The sequence below is a fragment of the Dryobates pubescens genome, chromosome 35, assembly GCF_014839835.1.
Source record: "Dryobates pubescens isolate bDryPub1 chromosome 35, bDryPub1.pri, whole genome shotgun sequence".
Classification (NCBI taxonomy): domain Eukaryota; kingdom Metazoa; phylum Chordata; class Aves; order Piciformes; family Picidae; genus Dryobates; species Dryobates pubescens.
In genome coordinates, this window is record NC_071646.1 from 6957194 (window position 1) to 6972347 (window position 15154).

Consider the following 15154-nt stretch of genomic DNA (forward strand, 5'->3'; position numbering starts at 1 on the left):
GCCTGGGACCAGAATAACCTCCTGATCAGAGTGTGAATGAGGCAGCCACAGCCAGACATAACCTCTGGACCTTCTCTGACTCCTTCCTGCACAACACTTTGGGGCTGATGCTAGAAAGAGGCCAGGCCCCAGCTGGTACAGCTGCCAGGCCCTGAATCAGGGAGCAGCTGAAGTGGATCACTGGGGCTGTGAGCTCGGAGCCAGCTCAGCTTCCCCCCCCCTGCTGTCTGCAGCCCCTGGCACCAGGGAGGTCTGCCTGGGGAGCCACCACCAAGCCTGCCTGAGTCACAGTCAAGAGCTTGAGATCAGCTTTGTGACAGCTGGGTGAACAGCACAGCAAGGCCAGCAGCACCCTGCCTGATGCAGGAAGCCAAGGAGCCCAGGCTCTGGGCACTGCCTGGGCACCACACAGCCACCAGCACTGCAGCACACCCTAGAGAGTCCTACAACAGGCTGGAAAAGACCTCTGAGAGCATCAAGTCCAAGGCTTCACCCAGCACTGCCAGGGCACCACTAAACCACAGCCCTCAGCACCACAGCTCCAAGGCTCTGACCAGGAACAAAGACTCCATCACTGCCCTGGGCAGCCTGGGCCAGGCCCTGACAGCCCTCAAGGGGAAGAAATTCTTCCTCATGGCCAAACTAAACCTCCCCTGGGGGCAACCTGAGGCTGTTCCCTCTTGTCCTGTCACTTGCTGCTTGGGAGCAGAGCCCAACCCCCCCCCGGCTGCAGCCTCCTCTCAGGGAGCTGCAGAGAGCAATGAGGTCTCCCTCAGCCTCCTCTGCTCCAGGCTCAACCCCCCCAGCTCCCTCAGCTGCTCCTCCCCAGCCCTCTTCCCCAGACCCTTCCCCAGCTCTGTTGCCCTCCTCTGGACCTGCTCCTCAGTGTCTGACTCCCCCTGGCCCAGCAGATGCTGAGGGATGTGAGCTGGGCAGGGAAAACCCAGCTGGAATCAGGGGGAAAATTCCTTTCTGCCCAGGCAGGGTGGAAAGGAGAAGCCAAGAGTGAGGCTGGGGAGAGCCTGGCACAGGCTGCCCAGGGAGGCTGTGGCTGGGCCCTGCCTGGAGGTACTCAGGACCAGGCTGGATGAGGCCCTGAGCAAGCTGTGCTGGTGGGAGGGGTCCCTGCCCATGGCAGGGGCTTGGAGCTGGCTGAGCTTTGAGCTCCCTTCCAACCCAACCCATTCCAGCACTCCATGATTCCCTGCCCCATGGGTGGCTCTGCCAGCTCTCTGCAGCCCACAGCACAGCACCCAGCTGCCACCATGCCCTGAGAGGATGCAGGCTGCCACAAGGGAGGTTGGAGCCAGGTGGGGGTTGAGCTCTTCTCCCAGACAGCCAGCACCAGAACAAGAGGACACAGGCTCAAGCTGTGCCAGGGGAGGTTCAGGCTGGAGGTTAGGAAGAACTTCCACAGAGAGAGAGAGAGAGATTGGCCATTGGGATGTGCTGCCTGGGGAGGTGGTGGAGGCACCTGGAGGTGTCTAGGAGGAGACTGGATGGGGTGCTTGGTGCCATGGGTTAGCTGATTAGGTGGTGTTGGATGATAGGTTGGACTGGATGATCCTGAAGGTCTCTTCCAACCTGGTCTGGTCTATTCTATTCTATTCTATCCTATCCTATTCTACTCTATTCTATTCTAGTCTACTCTATCCTATCCTGTCCTATCCTATCCTATCCTATTCTACTCTATTATATTCTACTCTATTCTATTCTATCCTATCCTATTCTACTCTATTCTACTCTATCCTATCCTATTCTACTCTATTCTACTCTATCCTATCCTATTCTACTCTATTCTATTCTACTCTATCCTATCCTATCCTATTCTACTCTATTCTACTCTATCCTATCCTATTCTACTCTATTCTATTCTACCTATCCTATCCTATCCTATCCTATCCTATCCTATCCTATCCTATCCTATCCTATCCTACTCTATTCTATTCGATTCTATTTATCCTATCCTATCCTACTCTATTCTATTCTACTCTATTCTAGTCTAGTCTATCCCCAGCCACCCCCCAGCCCAACCACCCCCCCAGGCAGCACAGCCTCCGGTCCCTTCCAGCCCACTCCCCGCTGCCGTGCAAGCAAAGCGCCTGGCACACGGGCAGCGATGTGGGGAGGGGGCTCCCTGCGCTGCAGAGCCCCCCCCGCCGGCCGCCGGGCCGCTCTCCTGCCCGGGGGGCTGCCGGCCGGGCCCCGCGGGCAGCGCCTCCCTCCCGGCCGCCGCTGCCCGTGCCCCCCGCTGCCCGTGCCCCCCGCTGCCCGTGCCCCCCGCTGCCCAGCCTGGCGCTGCCCGTGCCCCCCGCTGCCCGTGCCCCCCGCTGCCCGTGCCCCCCGCTGCCCGTGCCCCCCGCTGCCCAGCCTGGCGCTGCCCGTGCCCCCCGCTGCCCGTGCCCCCCGCTGCCCAGCCTGGCGCTGCCCAGCCTGGCCCCCCCGGCACACCGCAGCAGGGGCTCCGGCGCTGGCTGGGGGCTGCAGGGGAAAGCGAGAGGGAGAGAGGAGGCTGCAGGCAGCAGCAGTCCCCGGGAGCTGCCCTCCCCTGGCTAGCGATCGCAAGGGAGAGGAGGAGGAGGAGGAGGAGGAGGGGGGAGCCGAGCGCTCAGCTGCCACTTGTTTTCTTCTCTAGGGGGTTTTTTTTTCGCGATGCAATTAAAAGCAGCCACCCAGGCGGTGCCTCCCGGAGCCTGCCGAGGAGAGGAGAGCGGCGCAGCCTGAAACGCAGGAGCTGAGCCAAAGCGCAGCCCCAGAGCCGCCCGGCAGAGCGCTCCCGGCCCCGGCGCTCCTGCAGCACCCGAGACAGCGCCCGGGCCCGGGCGGCAGGGGAGCCGGGCGAGGAGGGCACAGGGGCAGCCGGCTCCCAGCTCGGGCTCTCCCCTGGAGCGGGTTTGGTACCCAGCTCCGAGATCCCTTCCTGCTGTGGGGTGGGAAGGGCTGGGCAGAGGGGGAAAGGCCTGGCAGGGTTGCCCTGTGGAGTCACAGAATGGGTTTGGGTTGGAAGGGAGCTCAGAGCTCAGCCAGCTCCAAGCCCCTGCCATGGGCAGGGACACCTCCCACCAGCACAGGCTGCTCAGGGCCTCATCCAGCCTGGTCCTGAACGCCTCCAGGCAGGGCACAGCCACAGCCTCCCTGGGCAGCCTGTGCCAGGCTCTCCCCAGCCTCACTCTCCACAATCTCTTCCTCCTCTCCACTCTCAGTCTCCCCTCTCCCAGCTCAAAGCCATTGTTCCTCCTCCTGGCCCTCCCAGCCCTGTCCCAAGTCCCTCCCCAGCTCTCCTGGAGCCCTTCAGGTCCTGCAAGGCTGCTCTGAGCTCTCCCTGGAGCCTTCTCCAGGCTGCACAGCCCCAGCTCTCCTGCAGGCAGGGCCCAGCCACAGCCTCCCTGGGCAGCCTGGGCAGCCCCAACTCTCCCAGCCTGGCCCCACAGGGGAGGTTCTGCAGCCTCTGTTCATCTCTGTGGCCTCCCCTGGAGCCTCTCCATCAGCTCCAGGTCCTCCTTGTGCTGGGCCCCCCAGAGCTGGAGGCAGTGCTGCCGGTGGGGGCTGAGGGGAGCAGAGCAGAGGGGCAGAATCCCCTCCCTGTGCTGCTGCTCTCCCAGGCCATGCCTGGCTGCTGTGCTGCCAGCTCACATTCCCTGCTCACGTTGAGTTTTCCACCACCCAACACCCCCAAGTCCTTCTCCTCCAGACTGCAAGGCTGTGGGTGCCAAAAAAAACCCCCCCAGAGCAGTGAACTCTCTCTGTGTTCCTTTGGGTGTCCCCCAGCCTGCACCTTCACCACAGCCCCAGAAGGATTTGCACCTCCCTGGCCACAGCACAGACCAGCACCAACCCCCCCACCACCCCCCCAGCCCCAGCAGTGTGAGCAAAGAGCCTGGAACCATTTTGTGCTGCTTCAGCTGCAGATGGGCCCAAACCCAGACCTGTCCCCCACCACTGCAGTTGTTTCAGCTGCTATTTTCCCTTCCTCCCTCCCAAATGCCAGCTTGTGTGAGCACACCCACGCCTGCTCCCCCCCTCCCAGCCTTTTGGAATCCTCTGCTCACAGAGCAGCCCTCAGAGCACTGCAAGCTCCCAACCCACCCCCCCCACCCCCAACAGGGTCCACAGATTCATGGAGTGGTTTGGGTTGAGAAGGGATCTGAAAGATCATCCAGGCTCTGCCTGGGGAGGTTGGGTGGCTGGGGAGGTGGCAGCCTGCATCCTCTCAGGGCATGGTGGCAGCTGGGTGCTGTGCTGTGGGATGCAGAGAGCTGGCAGAGCCATCCTTGGGGGGAGGAAGGGAATCATGGGGTGCTGGAATGGGTTGGGATGGGAGGGAGAGCAAAGAGCATCCTGTGCCAAGCCCCTGCCACGCCCAGGGACACCTCCCCCCAGCACAGCTTGCTCAGGGCCTCATCCAGCCTGGTCCTGAACACCTCCAGCCACAGCCTCCCTGGGCAGCCTGTGCCAGAGTCTCCCCAGCCTCACTCTCCACAATCTCTTCCTCCTCTCCACTCTCAGTCTCCCCTCTCCCAGCTCAAAGCCATTGTTCCTCCTCCTGTCCCTCCCAGCCCTTGGCCCAAGTCCCTCCCCAGCTCTCCTGGAGCCCTTCAGCTCCTGCAAGGCTGCTCTGAGGTCTCCCTGGAGCCTTCTCCTCTCCAGGCTGCACAGCCCCAGCTCTCCTGCAGGCAGGGCCCAGCCACAGCCTCCCTGGGCAGCCTGTGCCAGGCTCTCCCCAGCCTCACTCTTGGCTTCTCCTTTCCACCCTGCCTGGGCAGAAAGGAATTTCCTCCCTGATTGCAGCTGGGTTTTCCCTGCCCAGCTCACATCCCTCAGCATCTGCTGGGCCAGGGGGAGTCAGACACTGAGATCACAGAACCATAGAATCAACAAGGTTGGAAAAGACCTCAAAGGTCACCAAGTCCAAGCTGTCACCCCAGACCTCATGCCTGCTAGACCATGGCATCAAGTGCCACATCCAATCCCCTCTTGAACACCTCCAGGGATGGCTGAAGCAGGGCCAGGGAAGGGCAACAGAGCTGGGGAAGGGGCTGGGGAAGAGGGCTGGGGAGGAGCAGCTGAGGGAGCTGGGGGGGTTGAGCCTGGAGCAGAGGAGGCTGAGGGAGACCTCATTGCTCTCTGCAGCTCCCTGAGAGGAGGCTGCAGCCAGAGGGGGTTGGGCTCTGCTCCCCACTTTGAGAGAGGGGGCATCCAGGACCTCCCTGGGCAGCCTGTTCCAGTGTCTCCCCACCCTCCCAGTCCAGAATGGTTTCCCTTGGTCAGGACTGACCCCCCCCTGTGCTTGGCACTTGTCAGAAGGCATCTGCCAAGTGGGGAGCTGCTGCTGCACTCAACACCTCTCTGGGAATAAAAGGCAGGCAACAGATCCAGCATCCTCCTGCAGTTCATGGCCTGGAGCCCCCCAGCTCCCCTTTGAGAGCCACCTGGGAAACCTCAGGCTCACCCAAGCATTCTTCAGGAAAAAAGGCAAGGCAAGAGGAGGTTTCAAGGTGTGCTGAAGCATTCTCTCTCTGCCTGCTCTGCTGGGGAAGGCAGAATGGCACTGCCCAAGCAGGCCTGCCAAAGGCACTCCCTGTTCCCAGGCACTGATGGCCTCCAGAAGCACTTCCAGTTGGGCCCCAGCTGGGGTTCAGCATCCTCTGAGGATCCTCTGAGGACCCAGGGCTGCCTCTCCCAGCCTCAGTGTGAGCTCTGACACAGTGCCAGGCTCTGGCTGTGCTGGCACTGACTCATGGCCATGATCTCTCACCCCAGCACACCCCAAGCTCAACACCTGCCCAGCTTACACTCACTCAGCCTCCTCCTCCTCCCACCGCCCCCCCTCACCCCTTGCCCCTACACCCCTGCAGCCCAGCAGGAGCTGTCTGAAGGGGCAGGGCTTGCACAGAGAGCCCTCCAAAGGTACAGGCAGGGAGGGTTTTCAGCATGGATTTTGCTCCCAGCACCAACTGAGACAGGCAGGAAGCCAAATCTCCAGCAGGTTCAGTCTCCCAGTGGCTGCTGGTGAGGGCCAAGGCACAGCTGGACTGTGTGAGGCCCCTGCAGCCCTCTCCCCGAAGCCAGAAAGCTGCCTGGAGAGGGAGCAGTGATTGAATCCCACATCTGCCAAGCCACAGCCGAGCTGCTCAGCCTGGAAAGCCAGAGCCATCCATCAGCTCCCCCCAGCAGGGTCTCAGCAGCCTGCCAGCCTGGGGGCTCCTCCCCATCCTCAGGCAGCCTCTGGGCTCCCTCTTGGAAAGGAGCTGCAGGAGGAGCAAGGACCAAAGCTGGGAAGCCATCTGTGCACCTCAGCACCTCCAGCACCAGTGGACTGTGCTGGTGGCTCCCTGACAGCTCTCCAGGGAGGTCTCAGGCTCAGAGGATCACAGCTCACAGATCTCAGGGGGTGGGAGAGACCTCTGAAGATCATTTAGCTCAACAACCCCCCCCCCCACCCTGCCAGAGCAGGAGCATGGAATCCAGCACAGGGCACCCAGGAGCACATCCAGGTGGATCTTGAAAGCCTCCAGAGCAGGAGACTCCACCACCTCTCTGGGCAGCCTGCTCCAGGGCTCTGTCACCCCCACAGTGACAAAGTTCCTCCTCACCTCCCCAGAGGTCAGTCCCAGTTCCCACCCTGCCCTGTCCTGGGGTGCAGGGAGCAGCACACCACGGTGTGCCCCAGAGCACAGCCACCCAACACTCCAGGCTGCCCAGCTCTGCCCCCTCCTCCAAGGCCCAGGCAGCACCACAACCAAGGCACTCCTGAGCCACCCAGGCACCACCCTGCAGCTCACACCTTGCCTCTCTCCCTGCTGGGGAAGCAGCACAGCGGTGTCCAACCCACCAGCACCTCCTTCCAGCACGGAGCAGATGGTGGCAAATGAGCTGAAGCAAAGACTTTGCCAACCCTGCCTTGGCCAACCCAGGAGGTCCCTGAAGGTTTTGCAGAGCTCTACCACAAGCCTAAGCCAATTGCTGTGATAATGATGCAATTTAGGGCATAAACAAGCCCCTGAGGGCAGGTGGCATGCAGGAGGAAAATCACAGTGTCTGGAGGCAGCTTGCCACAGGCAGGGTGAGCTGGCACCAGCCAAGAGGGGATGGGCACCAGTGTGAGCACAGCTGGAGCTGCCCAAGCCCTGGGCACAGCGAGCATCTTCCCAGGGCCAACAGCCAGGCTGGACCAGCTTGGTGGGCATTCACCTGGTGCCAACTCCATGTTGAACCAGCCCCATCAGCACCTCCATGCTCCCTGAGCTCTGGTCCAGGCCAGCTGACAGAGCCCAGAGCTGAGCACCAGGTGGGTGCTGAAGGGCTGACAGAGCCCAGAGCTGGGCACCAGGTGGGTGCTGAAGGACTGACAGAGCCCAGAGCTGGGCACCAGGTGGGTGCTGAAGGGCTGACAGAGCCCAGAGCTGGGCACCAGGTGGGTGCTGAAGGGCTGACAGCCCAGAGCTGGGCACCAGGTGGGTGCTGAAGGGCTGACAGAGCCCAGAGCTGGGCACCAGGTGGGTGCTGAAGGGCTGACAGAGCCCAGAGCTGGGCACCAGGTGGGTGCTGAAGGGCTGACAGAGCCCAGAGCTGAGCACCAGGTGGGTGCTGAAGGGCTGACAGAGCCCAGAGCTGAGCACCAGGTGGGTGCTGGAGGGCTGACAGAGCCCAGAGCTGGGCACTGGGTGGGTGCTGGAGGGCTGGAGCCAGCCCTGAGGGATGCAGGAGGACACAGCCCTGGGAAATGAGAGGAGCAGGAGGAGGCCAGGGCTGGAGCAGGAGGAGGGCAGGGCAGGAGCAGGAGGAGGGCAGGGCAGGAGCAGGAGGAGGGCAGGGCAGCAGCAGGAGGAGGTAGGGCAGGAGCAGGAGGTCAGGGCAGGAGCAGGAGGAGGCCAGGGCTGGAGCAGGAGGAGGCCAGGGCAGGAGCAGGAGGAGGAGGCCAGGGCAGGAGCAGGAGGAGGAGGCCAGGGCAGGGCAGGAGCAGGAGGAGGCCAGGGCTGGAGCAGGAGCAGGAGGAGGCCAGGGTATGAGCAGGAGGCCAGGGCATGAGCAGGAGGAGGAGGAGGCCAGGGCATGAGCAGGAGGCCAGGGCAGCAGCAGGAGGAGGAGGAGGCCAGGGCAGGAGGAGGCCAGGGCAGGAGGAGGCCAGGGCAGCAGCAGGAGGAGGAGGAGGCCAGGGCAGGAGGAGGCCAGGGCAGGAGGAGGCCAGGGCAGCAGCAGGAGGAGGAGGAGGCCAGGGCAGCAGCAGGAGGAGGAGGCCAGGGCAGGAGGAGGCCGGGGCAGGAGGAGGCCAGGGCAGGAGGAGGCCAGGGCAGGAGGAGGCCGGGGCAGGAGGAGGCCAGGGCAGCAGCAGCCTCGGCAGGATGTTTGCCCTCCCCCGCAGCGCGGTCGGAAGCATGTCGGGGAGCAGGGGGCTGCAAGGGGCAGCTCGGGGCTCCGCTGGGGGCTGCCAGCAGCAAAGAGCAGCTGAAAATGCAGGCTCCCCCCCTCCACACTGCCGGATTGCAGGAGTCGCCCCCTCCCCACGCCATGCAGCCTCCGGGGAGGCGGACGGGCCCCCCCTTCACCCCTCCCGCCGCACGGCCAGCAGCGGTGGGGCAGCACATCTGGGGCCAGCGGTGGAGGGGCATGAGGAGCACCTCGGCTCAGGTGCCCTCCCCGCGGGCACGGGTGGGGGACAGCAAGTTCCCCACGACCCAGCCCCGGGGGTGAGGGCGAGATCCCACCGGCCCTGGCACAGCCCAAGGGAAACGGCGGAGCTCAGCATCCCCCCTGGCCCAGACCCCCCCCCCCCAAGGGCTGAGAGGCTGCCAGACAAAGCACCCCCGCACCGAGGCACCCCCACCCCGGGGGACAGAGCATCCCTGCGGGGCACGGCTGGGGACAGCATCCCCAGCCCAGCCACACCCGGGGGGGCAAAACCCCCACCGGCCCAGCCCCACCGGCGGAGCTGAGCATCCCCTCGGCGGCGGGGGGGGGATAGAGCATCCCCGGGGGATGGGGGCGAGGCGAAAAGGGCAGAAGCTCCGCGCCCAGCCCCGCCGCGGGGTGCGGAGGCAGCGCCCAGCATCCCCTGCCCGGCCCCGGCGGGGCCCCGGCAGCCTCCGCCCGGCTCGGCGGGGGCCGCAGCATCCCCCCCCGGGGGCAGCGCGGGGCCGCCCGGCCCCGCCCGCACTCACCGAGCGCCGAAGTCGCTGGAAGCCGCCGCCGCTGCCTCCCGCTGCCCGCCCCGGCCCCGCCCACTGCGTCACCGGCCCCGCCGCGACCCGCCCCGGCCCCGCCCCCGCCCCGCCGGCAGCCGCCGTGGGGGGAGGCTGGGGAGGGGGCACGGCAGGGGCTGGGGGGGCAGGAGGCCTCCTGGGAATGATGGGAATCCCGGGGGGCAGCCTCCCCCCGAAGGGACACGACAGCCTGGGGGGGGCAGGACCCTCCCGGGGGGCTCGGAACAGGCCGGGGGTCACCTCCTGAAGGAGCCTGGGGGCTCCGCGCTGGCGCCGCTGATAGCTCCATCAGTGCCTTGGGCACTGCGACCGGGGGACCCCCGGCGAGCCCGCAGGTGGCAGCGAGCTGAGGGCGCAGGTGGCAGCCGAGGGGCAGGAGCCAGCCAGGGGGACCTGGGCAGGCTGCAGGAATGGATCCGTGTGACCCTGGTGAGCTTCAGCCAGGCCAAGTGCAGGCTCCTGCAGCCGGAGGGGTGCTGAGCTGTGCAGGATGTGGATGAGCAGCCTGGCAGGGAAGCCTCAGGACAAGTCAGGCAGCAGCCACCAGCTGTGGCTTCACCTTCCCCTGCTGCTGCTTTGGTGCCTTGGTCTTGGGGCAGCCCCCAGCAGCAGTCCAGGCTGGGGAGGAAGGGCTGGGGAGCAGCCCTGTGGAGAAGGCCTTGGGGGTGCTGGGGGTGCAGAGCTGGCCAGGAGCTGGCACTGAGCACTGCCAGCACTGCCAGCCCCAGCCTGGCCTGGGCTGAGCCTCAGCAGGGTGGGCAGCAGGGGCAGGGAGGGGATTCTGCCCTCTGCTCTGCTCTGCTCAGACCTCCCCTGCAGGGCTGGGGCAGCTCTGGAGCCCTCAGCACAGACAGGGCCCTGGGGGAGCAGGGCCAGAGGAGGCCACAGCAGTGCTGGCAGGGCTGGAAGCCCTCTGCTGGGAGCCCAGGCTGAGAGGGTTGGGGTTGTGCAGCCTGGAGAGGAGAGGGCTCCAGGGAGACCTCCTGGTGGCCTTGCAGTGCTGAAAGGAGCCTGGAAGAAAGCTGGGGACAGAGTTTAGAGCAGGGCCTGAGGTGCCAGGGCAAGGGGAGATGGTTTGGAACTAGAAGAGGCAGATTGAGAGTGGAGAGAAGGAGAAATGTTTGGTGCTGAGGGTGGGGAGAGCCTGTGCCAGGCTGCCCAGAGAGCTGGGAGCTGCCCCAGGGCTGGCACCAGTGCAGGGCAGGTTGTGTGGGGCTGGGAGCAGCCTGCTGGGGCTGGGGCTGTCCCTGGGGGCTGCAGGGGGCTGGCCTGGGCTAGGTGACCTGTAAAGGTCCTTTCCAACCCAAACCATTCCATAAGTCTATGATTTTAAAACCCCAAGGCGAGTGGCAGAGAATTCTCTTGGGGTTTAGTAGCCTCCATGGGGCTAGGACTCTCCTGGGGGGCTTGGACTGCCCCCAGGGCCTTGTCCAGGGCTAGAGGGAGCATGGCTGGAGCAACCCCCAGGCTGTGGGGCAGCCAAGCCCTGGGCTCCCCTTGCTCCCCCCAGTTGTGGAGACCTGGGGCCATGGGGCCAGGCAGTGAGTCCCACATCCCCCTCCTCCCCCTGTTGAGGCCCAGCTCTGAGTCAGGGATGGAGGGGACCTGTCCTGCTCCTGCTTTCAGTGGTGGTGGATGCTGAGGCTGCCCCACTGCCCTGAGCTCCCTCCCTGGGAGCCTCCTGCACACTGAAATGGAGGTTGAGACAGCTGCCCGTGGAGTGCAGTGGAGCAGCTGAAAGGTGAACCCCCTCCAGCACCCTGCCCAGCCCTGGAGGCATCCCTAGCAGAGCAGTGATTCATTCAGGGCCCCCTGGAACCATAATGATCTGCTGCTGCTCTTGCACAGCCGTCAGCATCCTGCCCCAGACCATCACCAAGGAGCCCTTCCCAGCACACAGCTGGGCAGGGGCAGGACATGGGCATCATCAGAGGGCAGCTCCTTCAGCAGGGACACTGAGCTCACTCCTCTGTGCTCTGACTCTGGGGAGCTCCCAGGCAAAGGGGAGACCTTCTGGCTCTCTGCAGCTCCCTGAGAGGAGGTTGGAGCCATTGGGGTTGGTCTCTTCTCCCAAGCAGCAAGTGACAGGATAAGAGGGGGAAAGGCCTCAAGTTGCACCGTGTGAGGTTTAGGTTGGGCATGGGGAACAGTTTCTTCCCCAAAGAGCTGTCCAGGCCTGGCCCAGGCTGCCCAGGGCAGTGGTGGAGTCCCCATCCCTGGAGGGGTCTCAGAGCCCTGGAGCTGCGGTGCTGAGGGCCATGGGGTGGTGGTGCCCTGGGGCAGGGCTTGGGCTTGATCTAAAAGGCCTTTTCCAGCCTAGGCAATTCTGTGGTTCTAAGATTCCCCTTAATTAGTATCAGTTGTTTCAACCCCAGAGGGAGTCTGTCAAGGAATGGCCTTCCCTGCCTGGGCTAAGCAAAGGCCTTACACAGCTTTTAGTGCTAAAATGGTTTGATGGCCATGGTGGTCTCAGGTTGGACTCAATGAGCAGGCCCCAGCCTGTTCAATAGCTTCATTGATGATCTGGAGGAGGGCACTGAGTCCATCAGCAGTGAATCTGCAGATGACACCAAGCTGGGGGCAGGAGTTGAGTTGTTAGAGGCCAGTAGAGCTCTGCAGAGGGACCTTGCCAGGCTGCACAGATGGGCAGAGGCCAACAGGATGGCATTCAACAAGTCCCAGTGCCAGGGGCTGCACTTTGGCCACAGCAACCCCAGGCAGTGCCACAGGCTGGGGGCAGAGTGGCTGAGAGCTGCCAAACAGAGAGGGACCTGGGGGTGCTGATTGACAGCTGCCTGAACAGGAGCCAGCAGTGTGCCCAGGGGGCCAAGAAGGCCAAGGGCAGCCTGGCCTGCAGCAGGAGCAGTGTGGCCAGCAGCAGCAGGGAGGTCATTCTGCCCCTGGACTCTGCACTGGTTAGGCCACACCTGGAGTCCTGTGTCCAGTTCTGGGCCCCTGAGGTCAGGAAGGACATTGAGAGACTTGAAGGTGTCCAGAGAAGGGCAACAAGGCTGGGGAGAGGCCTTGAGCACAGCCCTGGGAGGAGAGGCTGAGGGAGCTGGGGTTGCTTAGCCTGCAGGAGAGGAGGCTCAGGGGAGACCTTCTTGCTCTCTGCAACTCCCTGCAGGGAGGTTGGAGCCAGGTGGGGGTTGGGCTCTTCTCCCAGGCACCCAGCAGCAGAACAAGAGGACACAGTCTCAAGCTGTGCCAGGGGAGAGTTAGGCTGGAGGGGAGGAGAAAGTTCTTCCCAGAGAGAGTTGTTGGCCCTGGGGATGTGCTGCCCAGGGAGGTGGTGGAGTCCCCATCCCTGGAGGTGTTCAGGAGGGGATTGGATGTGGCCCTTGGAGCCATGGTCTGGTCATGAGCTCTGTGGAGACAGCTTGGACTGGATGATCCTTGAGGTCTCTTCCAACCTCAGTGACGCTGTGAGACTGTGAAACCCTAAGAGCAGGACCCCCCTGGGCTCCCAGTCTGGACACCTCCAGGACTGGCCAGGAATCCCAAAGAGCATTGGTGGTGCCCAAACCCCTGGTTTAGTGTGGCACAAGAGTTTGGGGGGCACAGGCACTGGCATTGCCCTCAGGCTGTGGGCTGCCACTCCCATCTGCCCTTCATGGATCCTCATTAGGTGATCCCTGCCCCATGAGAGGGCTTCACTGCTTGGCCAAGCACCAATACCACAGAACCACAGCATGCAGGGGGGTGGAAGGGACCCTCAAAGGGCATCTTGTCCAAGCCCCCCTGCAGTCATCAGGGACAGCCCCAACTAGGTCAGGCTGCTCAGGGCCACATCAAGTCTGACAGGTCTCCAGGGATGAGGCCTCAGCCACCTCTCTGGTCAACCTGGTCCAGTGTTTTGCCACCCTCACTGTGAGGAATCAGAGGATCACAGAGTGGCTCAGCTTGGAAGGGACCTCAGAGCTCATCTGCTCATGGGCAGGGACACCTCCCACCAGCCTCATCCAGCCTGGCCTTCAACACCTCCAGGCAGGAGGCAGCCACAGCCTCCCTGGGAAACTTGTTCCAGAGCCTCCCCACCCTGATAGTGAAGAACTTCTTCCTCAGCTCCACTCTAACCCTGCTCTGCCTCAGCTCCAAACCATTCCTCCTTCTCCTGTCTTTAGACACCCTCAGGAAAAGTCTCTCTGCAGCCTTCCTGCAGGATCCCTTCAGGTATTGGAAGGAAGCTCTGAGGTCCCCCTGGAGCCTTCTCCTCTGCAGGCTGCACAGCCCCAGCTCCCTCAGCCTGTGCTCCCAGCAGAGCTGCTCCAGCCCTGGGATCATCTTTGTGGCCTCCTCTGGCCTCCCTCCAGCAGCTCTGAGTCCTTCTCACGAGGGGGACAGCAGAGCTGGATGAAGTAGGCTCAGCAGAGCAGCCTTAAGGGGAGCAACAGGTAGAAGACAGTGTCAAATGCCTTGCACAAGTCCATCCTGCCAGGGAGAGCTTCCTCCCAGTGTCCAGCCTAAATCTCTCCTGCTCCAGTTTAGTAACTCCAGCCTCCAAAGAAGCAGTACATGGAGTCTGCAGCTGGTGAGCACCCATCACAGCACCCACAGGTGCACGGGTGGCAGCCACCACCGAGGGGTGGGGGTGGGCAGAGTGGGGCAGCTGCACTTCCAAGACGTTGGTCTGCAGGGTGGTTGCAGCCAGCCAGGGTCGGGGACACAGCCTGGAGAGAGATCAAACAGATGTCGGCACCAGGGAAGCGCTCCGAGGACTGTGAGCAACGGAGAGTCCTTTGCTGGGACCGGCACTTGCCTCAGAGCCCTTCTGGCAGGGCTTGGGTGGTGCAACCAGCTGAGAGGTTGCTGGGAGGGTGGCACCACGGTCACCACCGGGGCCCTTGTTACTGGGAGAGCTGGGAAGGGTAATTATCAGGCTCGGAGGTCTGCACTGCTGAGAGGAGCGGTGGGGACCCGGGGGACCTTGATGCTGGGAGGATTGGGGACACAGTTACCTCTGAGACCCTCATTACTGGAAGCACTGGGGAGCCACCCGTCCCAGAGACCTCTGCCACTGAGGGGAGTGGGGGACAAGTGCCTCAGGGGTCCCTGTTACTGGGGGGAGTGGGGAACAGGTGCCTCGGGAGTCCCTGTCACTGGGGGGAGCGGGGGACAGGTGGCTCAGGGGTCTCTGTCACTGGGGGGAGCGGGGGACAGGTGCCTCAGGGGTCCCTGCCACTGGGGGGAGTGGGGGACAAGTGTCTCAGGGGTCCCTGTCACTGGGGGGAGCGGGGGACAGGTGGCTCAGGGGTCCCTGTCACTGGGGGACAGGTGCCTCGGGGGTCCCTGTCACTGGGGTCCCTGTCACTGGGGGACAGGTGCCTCGGGGGTCCCTGTCACTGGGGGGAGCGGGGGACAGGTGCCTCGGGGGTCCCTGTCACTGGGGTCCCTGTCACTGGGGGACAGGTGCCTCGGGGGTCCCTGTCACTGGGGTCCCTGTCACTGGGGGACAGGTGGCTCAGGGGTCCCTGTCACTGGGGGACAGGTGGCTCAGGGGTCCCTGTCACTGGGGGGAGCGGGGGGGCAGTCACCTCTGAGCCCTTCATTACTGAAGGGCTGGGGGGGAGGAGCTGCCTCAGAATGGCTCTCCCTGGGGGGCCGCCGTGCCCCGCGGGGCCCTGGTTACCGGGGCGCGGCGCGGCGGCTGCCCGCAGGCTGCCGGTGCCGGCGGAGCCCCGCAGCGCCCCGCGGAGGCTTGGCTCCCCGGGAGGAGCGGCGCGCGGGGGCGGGGGGCGGGGCTGCGCGCGAGCCGGGGGCGCGGCCCGCGTGACGCCAGCGCGGCGCGGTCGCGGGCGGGTGACGCCATGGCGCGGCGCGGGCGGGTGACGCCATGGCGCGGCGCGGGCGGGTGACGCCGTGGCGCGGCGCGGGCGGGTGACGCCATGGCGCGGCGCGGGCGGGTGACGCCATGGCGCGGCGCGGGCGGGTGACGCCATGGCGCGGCGCGGGGG

The 15154-nt window shown here is 64.3% G+C and overlaps 1 protein-coding gene across 1 annotated transcript in view; it reads right to left on the minus strand.

Moving 5' to 3' along the window:
- LOC104296242 (liprin-alpha-4) overlaps positions 1-15113 on the minus strand; it is a 74663-nt gene extending 59550 nt beyond the window's left edge. Inside the window, exons 1-2 of the mRNA XM_054176312.1 lie at positions 14830-15113; positions 13716-13870 (exon numbers count right to left, since the gene is read on the minus strand). Of these exons, the coding sequence (XP_054032287.1) occupies positions 13716-13870; positions 14830-15113 (439 nt within the window). The remainder of the gene's footprint in view (positions 1-13715; positions 13871-14829) is intronic.
- Positions 15114-15154: the final 41 nt, after the last annotated feature.